Here is a 15162-nt window from a genome sequence, read left to right on the forward strand (position 1 = left end):
AAAAACTACTGAAGTTACATTAATGAAACTTTGCATGCTTATAAATCTAAGACACAGTTGTCATGACTGAGTTAACAAAAACTGTGCCGTATTTTTTTGAGTTTTCGGAGTTACCTCCCTTTCTCCATGATTTAGATGTTTTGCATCATGTTTGCCATGCCTGCTTTTAGAAAATCAGATCTGAGGTAAACACCTCAAATTCTAATGTGCCCGTTGGCGGGCGTAGTGATAACACTGTTTTCTTATTACAGTACTACGCTACTTGTACACATCATACACGCCAGATTCAGTTCGTGTTCCGAGTGAATTACGACTGTGCATATATACGTACATTATGGGTTACAGATCAATGGTCAATGATGATACAAATTAGCAGGGCGCGGAGTCATCCTACAGATGACATCCTCAAAGTGTCAGCTTTTTTACGGGGTTATTTACTTTGGTCATGTTGACAAACGTCCGGATCAGAAGGTCCTATCACGGGATACGGAAATTGTATAGCCTGCTCAAGAATTGCGACATTAAGATTTTACAGGCGCTCCTTCAAATTTTGTTCATAGCTTTGAGTATTATTCAAGGGAAATAACTCGTTTCGTCGCTCACACGCGAGTTGACTCGCTAGTTCACTCCACGCTTTCCGTTCTAAAATCTTTCATCAGACACCATGGCCGGGGTATTCAGAAAGTCATTGCTGTCATCGGCGAAACTGATCGGGCGTCAACTCGTTACATCAAATGCAATATGTGCATCGAGGACGTCCATGCCTGTCACGCTCTCGTCTCCGAGCTTTAGAAATTTCAGCATGCTCAATCCCTCACGTGCTCTGGCCGGAGCTGGACTGCGGTCAAACACGTGCGGATGTTGTGGGCTGCACACGGAAGGTATGCTGTTTTACAGAAATGACGACTTACAGCTACTTTTCTCTAACAATGATATATTTTCTGTCACAACCTGTAAATATGTTAATTGTAAGGGGATAATTACTGAACAAATTGCAGTTTCAACATGAGGGTCACCACTCGCAGGCACGCACGCACGCACACCTTTAATTCCTTCTCTCCCACTTCAGATCGACATACGGCATACGGCTTGTCTTTGAATCCAGTTTAAGAACTCTTGAATTATATAAGTGTTTGTTTGTTCGTTTGTTTGTTGTTTAACACCACTCTCAGCAATATTCCAGCTACATGACTCCGGTCTGTAAATAATGAGTTTGGACCAGACAATCCAGTGATTTACATCATGGGCATCGATCTACTCAATTGGGATAGAATTATATCAGTGTACACATCGGGTACAGGCCCTTGTCGGGCATATTTTGATGAAAATTTTTAAACTCATTAGAATCTATATTCTTTTTGCAAAATTCTGAGGTATCTTAATGTTGCATTTAGTGCAATAGTGTAAAGTTAAGAAGCATAGCCTCTTCTCCTTGGTCCTGTTATCACTGATGAGAGATATAGAAGTAACCTTTACACTTAATTACAGAACCAAAACATTAATTAGTTATAACTTTATTAACATGAATTGAAATTAGAAATTTTTACAGACATTTACTGCAGGCTAGGTGCCGAATATTGGCCTCTGAGCAATTCTTGTAAATCCCTAGTTTATCCAAAGAGTCCCAGATATATCATTAGTTGGTTTTCAAATTTAAATTGATTGGGGGAAGTTCAAATCTAAAAGACTTTAGCCTTTGCTTTTGTTAAAATAGTTTGCTTATCATGTTGCCATTATAATGAAAACAAGTTTACTTGGGTTTGTTTGATTTTAACAATTGTGAATCCTAAATAGCGATGGAAGATGGCAGGCATATTGATGTTTCCAAACTGCACTTTGCGAGTAGATTAGATCCAAGTCAGATAGAAAAAGGTCTTGGATGATCTGCTTGTCTCACTGATATTGGTACAGCCAGCCTTTTAGAAACTCTGCCTCTCCAGAAACTTCTAGAAAACACAAGGGCAGATAACACCAATTCTCATTCCAAACCACTTTGGAAAGCTCCACTCGCTGCTGTTTGGCAGACCTTGATAATACTTGTTTCAAGAAGTTCAGTCATTTGCTAACACTGACAGTTACTACAAATACATTTACAACAGTGTCTACCACCACTAAAATTACTCACGTAACGCTTGCTTACTTCGATTTGTTTGTTGTTGACAGTTGACAAAGAATTGTCAACGTTCCTGGACAAGGAAATCAAGTTCGAAGAATCCACCAGCAAGTCAAAGGCTGGTCTCCCAAAGATCCCGGGATTCGAGGTCTCGGCTGATGAATCCCAAGTTACCCTCACCCGCAAAGGAGATGTGAGGTAAGATTACAGACTAGAACACCTCCTCACCTGCCTTGGATCCCCGTTCCTACTCCAGCGCTTCACACTTTTGGTACTAAGTGCAAAATGATACATACGGACCTGTATCAAAATACAAGATGATACAAAACATACATTTTAATTTACTTAATGAGAGAGTAACCCCGTCTTGCCATATTAGCAGCTTTCGCTAGTTGTTAACTTGACATGCCAAATGTGTCCTGCATTTTATTGCTTCACGTTCAATCAATAGCCAAATGAATGGCTTAAATCATTAGATGTTCGACTCTGACTGGTGACCCACAAGCAGGGTTTTACCTTGACTTACATTGATTGGTTTGGTTTGTTCTTTAACGTCGCCTCAACAATATTCCAGCTTTGTGATGCCGGTCTGTAAATAATCAAGCCTGGTACAGACAATCCAGTGATTGATATCATGAGCATCGATCCACGTAATTGGGATCAATGACATGCATCAACCAAATCAGTGAGCCTGACCACCCCATCCCTATAGTCGCCTTTTATGGCAAGCATGGGTTGCTGAAGACCTATTCTAACCGGAATCTTCACAGTTCTCCTTAACTTACAAAACCGGGGATCGGGGACCCACCAATAATTACTTAAAAGGGTCCTTGCAGGCAATATAAGGGTTCTGTAAAGTATTGAAATGGTGTACTGTACTGTACATCTTTATAAATACTTTTGAGCCAGGAATGAATTAATGATCATGTGGACAGAGGTCATGATTGATGGATGAAATAACAGACACCCTTCAATGCTCTTGATACGCCGTAGGTTCGATGATTTTAGTGTTACGACTATCGTAAGCCTATGTTAAAGTATGGGGGTTACGATCATCTTAGCACTAAGATTGCTTTGTGCAAGTGGGCCCAGGACAGAGTATTTGTTTTTTCTGCGTCTATTCTCTACATTTGTGTGTATTGGATGCACATTTGTTCGTCTCGTAAAAACTATGCACAAGTTGAGGGTGGGTGTTAAATGTGAGCCTGAAAGGGGACATGTCCCAATAATATGGTTGTACCTCTGAATATCCAGGTTAGATATGGTCTTCTGCAACCCATGCTTGTAATAGCAGACGATGCTTGTGGTAAGAAGCGATTAACGGGTGATCAGATTTGCTGACTTGATAGATACATGTCATCGTATCCCAATTGCCTAGATCGATGCTCATGATGTCAATAACTGGATTTCCTGGTCCAGACTCGATTATTTACAGACCGCCATCATATAGCTGGAATATTGCTGAGTGTGGCGTTAAACAACAAACCAGCAAACAATCAAACAAACTTAAGCAGCTTACCGTGGAAATTCACTGTCCAGTAATCTCAGTTCAAGACAGCCCACAGATTCACACTAGAATCTACTGAAAATGACTCTGTGAGACAAGTTCGGACTAATGAAATCAAGAGTGTCTGACACAGGCTGTAGATGTCTCTGATATAAAAAAGGTCCTGGTGCAGAAAATGCAAGATGAAGCCAAGTATTTTTACCATGTGTGTATTTGTAAGGTACTTAAAGGGGCACTGATCTAATGCAATTCCCCTGGACTGGTTGTTGCCTTTGTTATTGTTTTTTCCCAGTGAGTACCCGGATGTAGAGCAGAAATCTAGACTAGCTCGCGACCTCTGTTGTGCCATTCGTAAGCGCATTAGTCACTTTTATGGATACCGGTAGTAATAAGAGCGTATGGTCACATTGATCAACAAAATGAAATACAGTTTTCGAGATAATAAGGAAATGTAGTCATCTTTGTGGGTAGCATCGGTAATGGTGACAAAGTTTTGATAAGTCACTTGCTTGGTAATTTTGCGATTTTCGTTTTCACTATTTTGACTTGCAACACAAAGTAAATATTTCACCTGAGCATTGCTTTTTTTATAGTATGTATATTTTTTTACTGTCAAAATGTGTAACATATTTATTAAACGTCTAAATATTCAGTTATTTTACAAAGTGACTGAAAAACATTTCCATCTGTATTATTATGATAACAAATTCCAAATGTTTAATGTCATCACCAAGAGACTGAAAATGTTACGTTGAAAAGTACATTTCTATGTTGTTTGGCTTCTAATCCTACATAATAATCTGTTGTGATGTTTGTAGGCCCTTTTGATCGTCTTAATCAATCTGGACAGATTTTTTAGTCAAAATGACTGAAATATTTACACATTTTAAAAATTGCCTGAGAGAATCACATTTTACAAATTGACGGTAATCTATACACGCTTTCAAAGGAAATGACCTGTGAAAACAACGTCTATCGCGCATTGAAGAATTTCCCTACCAAGACGTAGAAAAACAAGAACGAATCGGTTCAAATGAAGGAAAACAAAATGCAAATACCATAATTACAACTTACAAAATTTATGTGTATAAATAAGCAGCTTCCTTATTCGAGGAATGTATCCGTGAATATCCACACAAAGGAATAATATCCCACTCGTCTGCAGCTATACAAAATAACTTATTCGATGTCACGTGTCTCTGTAACTATCAAATATTCTAAAAGATATATATCGTTTCGGGTGTCAAGTCTCAAGGGTCGGCTGAGAAAGGCCACGTGACAACTATTTTCATTACGTCGACGGTTCCTAAAAAATCCATTGAGTTTGATAACAATGAACAACCAATCAACGTATTATCAGTTAACCCTTTGAACAAATTGTATGTTGTTTTTACATCGGCACTTCACGCCATGATATGAGTGTATTCCCTTTGTTTTAGTAAACCTAGACATGTAAACACTCACTTTTGACATATCCACTGTGCAAGATAACAGTGATTAATCAATCAACGTATTTTCTGTTAATCCTTTGATGACTAGGAACGATCCGTTGTTTTACAAAAAAAAGTAAATTGAATAATTACCCCAGACACAATAAATGCCAAATGAGAACCTTTGACAGGTAATCTAAGTGGTGCTACCACTAATTGTACCTGTAATAAATTCATTAACTGAGCATCAAGTGAATGACGACAAATACACAAGTGTAGGGTTATACGAGAAAACGTGTATGACAACAAGGGAGTAGTAATCGTATTACACAATCCGAAATCCGAAAATGCTTTCACTGCATGGATACTTTTTTTAGTATTAAACTATAACCATCTGGGGTATTTCCAAATGACGACTTCCGATGAGCTCCGCCGTTCTTTTTGTCTGTTTGTTTAGGCTGAAGAAATTATTTAACATGCGCCCGTTGTCGAATCTTTATAGATCACAGTTAACCAATCAGTGTTTATGCAAAAAAGCGTAAAACAAATATTGCCTCCGGCCTCCAAGTTTATTTAGCTGTCCTTGCAGACGGTAGCCCAGTCTCTGGTCACGCTCAGTTGCGTTGCGTATCATCCGGGTACTCACGGGGGAAAAAACAATAACAAAGGCAACAACCAGTCCGGGGAATGGCGTTAGATCAGTGCCCCTTTAAAATGGATGTCTCGATTCCACTTTCTGTGAACTTGAAGCACATGGATCTATGTACAGTAAGAGCCTGTGGTACAGTAATCGGAGAAGAGCCTTTAGATGATATGTAATTATTGTTCCGATCTGTCACTTGAGATGAAAATTTTAACATTTGAACAACAATTCAATGAAGTGACTTTTTGCAAGAGGATGGATGCTTGATCATGTGACATGTTAACTTTGATGCTGATATGCAAGTTTCATGCTGTTATGTAAATCTTTTATTAATTTCCTGTTTTTCTGTAATAAATGTGTGTAATGCTTGTTTTCACCCAGCTTGAAGGTGACCTTCAACATAAACGGGTCGGCAGACTCGGACCAGATGCCACAGATAGGGGACACGCCTCCGACTGACGAAGATGTGCAGGTGAGATGCCACTTGGGATGAACGTGACTTGATAGTCTACAGCAGCTGCCATATAGCTGGAATATTGCTGAGTGCAACGTTAAAACAACAACCAACGGTGTGACATAGACAGTGAAATGTAGGACAGCAATGATACTTTGATTTACGTTATTGTAATAACTGCAATCATAAAATACTAACATACCCCTGAAAATAGCACCAATCTAAATGTTGGAAAAAATTGCCCCAATTAGCTTGATTACAGTAAAGTACGTTTATAACGAACACGCTTATAACGAACTGACCCATATAACAAACTTATTTTTTAGTCCCGACCATTTGTTGTATAAATGCTGTATATATGCCTATAACTAACTATGGTTATTACGAACTAAAATTAGTGGACCCTTTGAGTTCATTATAACCGTAGTTTACTGTATTTGAAAATTCTGATTTTTATACATCCCTCAATTATTTGATGCAAAACACTTCACACACTACTGTGTGAAATCTTGTGAGAGCGTAAGAGGGTTGATGCCGCAATCAGTGATTTTTGAGCTATGTGACGCAGTCTGTAAATACTTTAAGTTTGGACCAGCAATCCAGTGATCGATATTATGAGCAATGATTAACGCTGTGACAAAGTCACCGAAACTAACTACGTAATACATTAAGTCAGCTCTTCCGACCAGCATAGACTGCTGGGGACCACTAATATACTTGAATACCCACGGTAGTGGTGAGCATGATGTTACACATATATTCATTTGGAACCATTGACTTTACAGACCGCCTCCGTGGTCCAGTGGTAGAGCGTCCGCCCGGAGAGCGCAATGTCCGGGGTTCGATCCCCGGCCGCATCATACCAAAAGACGTTAAAAGATGGTACTTGTTGTTACCCTGTCTGGCGCTCGTGTTATAAGGGCTTAACACGGACTGATCGGCTCGGAGTCAGTATACTGTGTCTGAGTGGGGTATTCATGTTAAACTGCAGCATGGTATCTCAGTGAGCTAGCACTATAAATCGGCATTAGTCCGGACTAGTACAAGCAGCCACCCACACACGTGCATGCACGTCGCTATATAAGTGCAATAATCTTGGACGCGTTAAACCCAATTTCACCTCACCTCACCATTGACTTTACTGGGAGATTTCCATGCATCATGTTTTGGAATGAAAAACATTTAGGAGATATATTCATATGAAGTAAATATGTAGCCTTTAAGGCCCAGTTTATCAATGTGTTTTCAATCACATTGTGGCTCAGCCTCCCTTCTGTATTTTCATTGTGGTGTTCTCACAGCAGATGATCTCGAAGCCTCCCTTATTTTTTCAAAGTGATCTCGCTACAAATGATCTCAAAGCGTCCCTTATGTTTTCAATGTGTTCTTGCTACAGATGATCTCAAAGCCTCCCTTATGTTTTCAATGTGGTGTTCTCACTACAAATGATCTCAAAGCGTCCCTTATGTTTTCAATGTGGTGTTCTCGCTACAGATGATCTCGAAGCCTCCCTTATATTTTCAATGTGGTGTTCTCACTACAGATGATCTCAAAGCCTCCCTTATGTTTTCAATCTGGTGTTCTCGCTACAGATGATCTCGAAGCCTCCTTATGTTTTCAATGTGGTGTTCTGACTACAGATGATCTCATAACCTCCCTTATGTTTTTTCAATGTGATGTTCTCGCTACAGATGATCTCAAAGCCTCCCTTCACTGTGGAGCTGGACAAGGGGTCCGGGGAGGTGCTGGCGTTCCAATGTGCGTTCTCCCCCTCGGAGGACATGGAGCAGGAGTCCGGGGAACAAGGAGCTGAAGCCATCGGTGAGTATTATTCACGTGTGGGAAGTTGGTTAGTCTCTCATCATGTCATAACTGATCATTGCTTGTGAACAAGGTTGACGAAAAATCATAATCATGACCTCGCGGGTTTTTTACATTTTTGTTTAGATGCCATCATGGTATTAATTTCTGACACTTCTTCCAGATACACACAGCGAAGCTTGGTAACGGGGTGGGGGGTGTTGGGGCTGTTGTTTCATTAAAAAAAAGAATTGTTCCAGAAAATTATTATAAAGAAAATAATTATGCTTCAGACTGTTAGAAAAAAATGAACTTCTCTGCCACGAAACTTAATTTGTTTTTTCCCCAATTGAGCCTGCCAGGGGCCTTTAGTTTATAATCCTGGATAAATCAACCAGGAATGTTTAAACTTTTGAAATTCACAAAACCACCCACAGTACCCGTCCCACTTGCACAAAGCGATCTTAGTGCTGAGATGATCGTAACTCCCATACTTTAACATAGGCTTACAATAGTCATAGTGCTAAGATCTCTTTGTGCAAGTGGGCCTTGGTGAAGGTATGAATGATACTTGAGAAAACAATTATAGTTTTTGAGCATGTGCCTCTTGCCCAGTCAGGCAGTCAAACAATTTATAATTGTTCTGTTCATAGCCTTTGTGTTATTTATTGAAATTTTTAACGCCGCACTCAGCAATATTCAAGCTAATTGACGGCGGTCTGTAAATAATCATGTCTGGACAAGACTATCCAGTGATTGACATTATGAGCATCAATCCGAGCGATCGGGATACGATGACATGCATCAACAAAGTCGTCGAGTCTGACTATCCGATCTACGGCAAGCATAGTCGCTTTTTATGGCAAGCATGGGTAGTTGAAGACCTGTTCTACCCCTGATCTTACCAAGCAATGAGAGCGCCTACCTGTTTTGTTTCAGTTGACCAGTTTGAGATCCAGGAGGTGTCCATCCATCAAGGAGACTGGAAGGAGACGGTGTACACGCTGCCTGCAGAGACCATGGATGGGGTGAGTGAGGGTAGTGGCTGCTACATGCTCCCCTCAATTGCTGAGGCCAAGAAAATAAATGTTTCCCTACAAACCACTGAGCTTTGACACAGGCCGTTCATAGGTCCATGACTTGGACTCAAGATATGTAATATGTCAGTAGCAAAAGTCAATAAGTCAAATATACTGATTGGACAGCCTTGCTCACAAATCAACTAAAATAGCAGACCATAACAACAAAAGAGTGCAATACCGTTCGGGATTGGATGAATATATACAATCTGGCCAATGAACGTCACAATAAGAAAACACTTGACTAAGTCATCATAGCTCCTGACATGATATAGAAAGTATATACAAAGACACCCGCTGCTCAAAATGTAATTTGCGATTTTTTATGGATGTGCATTGTTTTTTTAATAAATACTGTAAGTAGGACTAATCCTTATTGTTTATTTTTTCATTATGAAATTGACCACCTCGGACACACACACACACACACACACACACACGAATTATATATAAGTGCAATAATCTTGGATGCAACATTAAACCCCATTTGACCTCACCATTAATTTATGAAAAGTGTGATGCCCTAGAATTTCTATCAAAAGTCCAACTGCTTCAACAATCAATCCATCAAATGTTATCGGTGATCGATGACCGAAGGCAATCTGAAACTCTGCAAATCCCAAGAGCTCCTGCCTCCAAAACCTTTTCTCGGTTTTCTCAACTTCCACCACTGCTGTTGTCACCATTATTATCCACCTTTCATGCAACTTGGCTGAAATAGAAGACATGTTTTTATTTGGCCTGAAGCATATTACATGAAGGCAGCAACTGAAATTGTCTCCGAGACTATTCGGTATTTACTGGGATGTCCAAATAGGCCTATATCTGTATCAGTATCAACAGATACTGTAGTGCTTGAGTTGAGATAACATATGTATCACAACACTTAATATTGAGACCGCCTCCGTGGTCTTGTGGTAGAGCGTCCGCCCGGAGAGCGGAAGGTCCAGGGTTCGATCCCGGGCCGCGTCATACAAAAAGACGTTAAAAGATTGTACTTGTTGTTACCCTGTCTGGCGGTCGGCATTAAGGGGCTAAAACAAGGACTGGTCGGCTCGGAGTCAGTATACTGTGTCTGAGTGGGGTATTCATGTTAAACTGCGGCCTGGTATCTCAGTGAGCTAGCACTATAAATCGGCATCAGTCCGGACTAGTACAAGCAGCCACACACACACACATACACGTGCATGCACGTCGCTATAATAAGTGCAAAAATCTTGGACGCGACGTTAAACCCAATTTCACCTCACCTCACATTGAACTGCTCCAAGTTATCAACCAGTTTATATACTCACTTCCAAAAGAAAAGCGTATACCATACATGTTGGTTACTATATGAAGACTCACTTATATTCAAGAGAGAGATGTTAGATTGGTTTGATGCGCAAACGAAGTACTTGTATTTTCTGTGAACCGACGCTCATGAACACATCACATATGACAGATCCATGACTCGAGATGCACCATTTCCCTCGTGCAGGATTCTTAGCGTGTAAAGTTTGGAAATCACGTGCAGCATATCCTGATAAGAATACAGACACTCTTGTAACACTTGACTGATTGTTAGTTTTGTCATTAATTGGTACACATTGGTAATTTCTCTTCTTAAGGTAGATACTTCTCTATATGTGTCTATGGTTCACATTTCTTTTGGTGGTGAGTATATTAACTCAGCTGACTGGCCTGATTTAGACTTATTCCTATAGTATTACGCAATCAGATTTAGTATTTTGTTTCATGAGAATTGGTGTGGTACTCAGTTTGGTAACGGTAGTTTTAGTTATTATCCAGCCAGGTTACTGTAAAACTTTATAAAGATTACTTTTTGAAACTTGATACTGCTTGGAAACATTAATTGACAGAAGGGTAGGTGTATTATGTGTCATATCATCAGGTGTGAATTCACGGTGCATTAGTCCAGAGGTTAACTGCAGAGCTACAGATAAACTGCATATTTGCGTAAAATAGTGACTGAGTGAGTTTGGTTTTTACGCCGCTTTTAGCAATGTTCCAGCAATATCACGGCGGGGGAGACCAGTGCATAAATTACCCCCCACAAATATTCAAAACCCAATTACTTTCTATTAACTTGCATACAGAAACGCATGCATTAATTGAAACACTTGAATGTATAAAAACAGCACGTGAAAATACCCAATGCAGCTTTTTCAGCATGCGTACAACGGAGCTAATTTCCAAAACACAATTAAGAACTAAGTTACTTTCCAAGTCAAGCCTATATTTAGAACAATAATATACATGTAAAACATTTTTTAATTTTTTTGGAAATCTCAAAATGTGTACTCATTTGGGGAAAAACCCAATTGAGTGATGAAAAGATGAATAGATGAATCTTGGAGTAAAAACTCAATTGCTCAAAAAGTTATCTCGAGCTCTGTAACTGGTATGCCTAGTGTTCAGCATGACTACCTACCTACCATTCCTGCATTAAGTGAGTGACACAACAGGTCAAAACCTGTGTCAGACAAAACTGAAAACTGTTCTTTCGGGGTGCATGAAATGTTCCTGCACCTGCCCGACTGTCTGGCAGATAATTTTAGGATTACTTACATATTAACTTATATCATAACGCCTTGTAGATTCTCAAGTAATTGTTTGCATTATTTCAACTGAATCAAGACGTGATTTGGCTCTAATTTTTCGTGATTTTCAATATTTATTTTGAATGTGGACTTTGAAGATGGGCGGGCAACATTTATGGATCGCCTGCCCAAACGTCTTACTGGTATTTTAAATCATTTCAAACGCTGGTCAAAACAAACTTCTGGTTTTGATTCGAGGTTGTTTCTATAAATAGTACTTTTTTGGATACATTGACAATGACTTATATTTATATTTAATGGTCCTATGGAATTGACACAAGTAGGTATTGTCTATCAAATTGAAATACACTTTGTACCTGGCAAGTAAAAGTGCCGTGTTAATCTTTCCAGAACCTGTACGACCTGTTGATGGACATGCTGGACGAGCGTGGCATCAACGATGAGTTCATCAACAACTTTGTTGAGTTCAGCACTGCCTACGAACACGGGAAGTACCTCGGGTTTCTCAAGAACCTGAAGTCTTTTGTTGAGAAGTAAAATCTTAATGTGAGGATGCCCCAGAGGAGCATTAATGTGTTGGACACAGACGGTGTAGAGAGACTGTACAGAGCTGTGAGGCCTGTGTGACCTGTGTGAAGGTGATGGTACGCCCAACCTATTCCACCACAGACCACAGAGGTCGTTGTGTTCATCTTCATCAGTGTTTGTGCTAAAAACTCTACAGTGACGTCTACAGTTGCAGGAAGAATTGATATATACTACTCAAAAGAAGTTAAAGAGCATTACAGATTACCTGTAGTCATATGGAAAAAATTGGGACTTCTTTAACTTTGAGTAGTATATATTACCATAGCAACACGGATATCGGGGAAATTAGTTTTGGTAGGTTTGCTGAGAAATATTATTTTTATTTCGTTTTCATAGCCTAACTATATTTTTATTATAATAATTCCTTTGTTTTTTTGTGAAGTTGCCCTCCATAACTACATTGAATTGATTATTTACTGTCATTCAGCTGGAATATTCCTGAGTGAGGTGTTAAGCATCAAAGAAACATTGATGCAAAAAGTTTATGCATTTCGCTAACTATGTTTGTTATCAAGTTTATTAGATCATCAACTTTTCATTTTCTTGCTCACAAAACTATAGGTAATGTATGGTATAATTGCTCTCTGAAAATAATTTGTAACACCACTAACAAATGTCATCAACTTCAGTTGACCCTCGACAGATGTTCTGTAAGCATTTTCACACTAGTTTGACTATCTCATTGTTATTGCACAGAGATCTTGTAGATTTCCTGATCATTTAGCTTCGATATACATTTCTTGGGCCTTGTAAAGGTGTTTTGTCATCCAATACTGGATTACCTGATGAAATAATTACTGCCATGTCTTGGGGATTCCGGGTTGAAATTGGTCCCTCATAGCCAATACTTGTAGTAAGATGTGACTTAATGGAGCATAATGTCAATCACTGGATTGTCTGGTCCAGGCTCAGGCCACCCCATATAGCTAGACTATTGCCAAGTGCCCCTTGCACGAGATTCTAAACAAACTTTCGTATTCTGATTCAGAGCCAGTAGATCACATGTATGACTTTTTATTTCACGTTCCTTCATAAATCATTAATCAAAAATCACGTATTTGAACATGTGGAGAGGATTGTGTAGGCATAACTGGCCCCATCATTTGAATAGTTTACCCTGTGTGTGTGTGTGTGTGTGTGTGTGTAGACAGTGCTTGAGCGTTTCCTACCTAAAGCTGACATGTTGACTCTCTCATGAGATATTTCTACCAATATGTGGTAGAAGGTAAATGCCTAGAAAGGAGGTGGCGAATCATCTAATCTTCTAAGGGAGTTAACTGAGTAAAAAAGTCCAGTTTCTACCCTTGCCGAACTAGGCTGGATTAATGGTGTCATTACTTGGCTGGACAAACGAGTCTATACATAGTCTATAATCAAAATCACGGAATGAAATATACATTTGGTTCATGAACAACATGGCGACTGCAATGTCAATTGCAAATCCTGTCAAATTAGTGTCGACAGATGTTTTCCAAATCTTTTCATGTCTCTAATCAAGGTACTCACGTGATTTGATGTAAGACCAATTATATTACAAAAAAGACCTTGCTTATAGATGAGATTGTTTTGACTGGGTGCCGCCATTTTGTTTGAATCAAATGCAAGTGATATGAGAGGTGGGATCTGATTGGTCAGAAGGAACGACAAAACCGGTAAGTCCTCTGTTGGTGCTATGATCCAGCCCAGAAATTCCAGCCTATTTCAGCAAGGGGGGAAATGGACTTTTACAGTCGGTTAGCAAATGGATGCAGGGAATTTGTCAGGGTGAATGGAAATACAATGCACCAGATGATACAGGTTGCTTTAAACATGTTAGGCGTGGTAGAAGTGTCCACCTTTGATCCTTGTATCAAGTCATTGGAGGATTTATTCTACAGCCCAGGTTGTCACTCAGGAAGCTTGTTTGATCTGATAATGAGTGACCGTGAGATGGAGACCGGTACCCTCCCTGAGTGAATGTAGGTGAGAGACAATTTAGATGAATATATAGCAGGTATGCATGTGTGTGATCAATTAGCCAGATATATACAAATAAAAAGGTGAATTACTAACTAGCTGTTGTTTTCTTGTGCTGTGCCCAGTCTTGTCCTGTCAACACAGTTGGCAGTCTGTAAGTTGAAATCGGATGAAATCGCACTCTACCCATGCAGATGGGTTTCAGCAGAGCTGAAACTGTCTAAGACCTGCATTACTTCAGTTTGCTGCCCTACATTAAAATAAGCTGACACACTGTGATATTAACGACATGTTTAAATCTGTCTCATACCAATGCATTCACACACAGCCATGCCCAACCCCCAACCCTCTAGGCATCTGCATACCGCTTATTTTGTCTTGTCCACGAAACCAATTTTCATCCGCTTATTCGGTTACATAATTCAGCCGGTACAAGTGGATGTGATTGGGGTTTTCACATAGTATGAGCGGGCACAGGTGGCCCAGTCGTCTAAGGCGCCGCAATTGGCTGTGCAGAGTTGCGTCCCTTGGGCACACCAGAAACCTATGATTGTGGGTTCGAATCCCGGTTCGCCCCGATTATGTTTCTAGGTTTGTCGGCACCATACCCGTGCTCGTGGGTTTCACCGAAGTGGTAAACGTCTGAGACCTACATCACTTCGGGCTTTCCCCCCACATTAAGCTGACACGCCGTGATATAACTGGAATACTGACGTGTTAATAGCGGCGTTAAACCCAACTCACTCACTCACATAGTATGAATGACCATGCTTAAACCTTAGGGCTAAATATTTGGTTGATTTGTCACTCAGTGCAAGACATATAGACGTGTAGGCATCCGTTTACGAGATACACATTTCATGGCAATCGGCGAACTGCACCGCGGCACCCGGAATACCACTGAACCACGCGGGCTTGTAACGCAAACAATAGCAGCTACAAAGTATATGGTCACACCCAGAGTGAGTACCATGCGAAAGGAAAGGGATGTAACGAGCTCAACTCACAAGTTCGTTCGAGGACGAATT

General features: G+C 40.0%; 1 protein-coding gene across 1 annotated transcript; it reads left to right on the plus strand.

Moving 5' to 3' along the window:
- Positions 1 to 619: 619 nt before the first annotated feature.
- Positions 620 to 14214, plus strand: LOC139456579 (complement component 1 Q subcomponent-binding protein, mitochondrial-like). Its single transcript, XM_071238369.1, has 6 exons — positions 620 to 881; positions 2164 to 2311; positions 6075 to 6165; positions 7839 to 7968; positions 8887 to 8975; positions 11981 to 14214. Exons 1-6 carry the CDS (start codon positions 665 to 667, stop codon positions 12125 to 12127), a joined length of 822 nt encoding a protein of 273 aa, XP_071094470.1. The 5' UTR covers positions 620 to 664; the 3' UTR covers positions 12128 to 14214.
- Positions 14215 to 15162: the final 948 nt, after the last annotated feature.

The sequence above is a fragment of the Haliotis cracherodii genome, unplaced genomic scaffold, assembly GCF_022045235.1.
Source record: "Haliotis cracherodii isolate W230 unplaced genomic scaffold, xgHalCrac1.p SCAF_11, whole genome shotgun sequence".
In the NCBI taxonomy this organism is placed as follows: Eukaryota; Metazoa; Mollusca; class Gastropoda; order Lepetellida; family Haliotidae; genus Haliotis; species Haliotis cracherodii.

Excerpts from the sequence above, each read along its gene's own strand:
- LOC139456579 (XM_071238369.1), top strand. The coding sequence starts at position 665 with ATGGCCGGGGTATTCAGAAAGTCATTGCTGTCATCGGCGAAACTGATC. Across the intron at positions 882-2,163 it reads TTGTGGGCTGCACACGGAAG|TTGACAAAGAATTGTCAACG; the intron begins GTATGCTGTTTT and ends TGTTGTTGACAG. Across the intron at positions 2,312-6,074 it reads ACCCGCAAAGGAGATGTGAG|CTTGAAGGTGACCTTCAACA; the intron begins GTAAGATTACAG and ends GTTTTCACCCAG.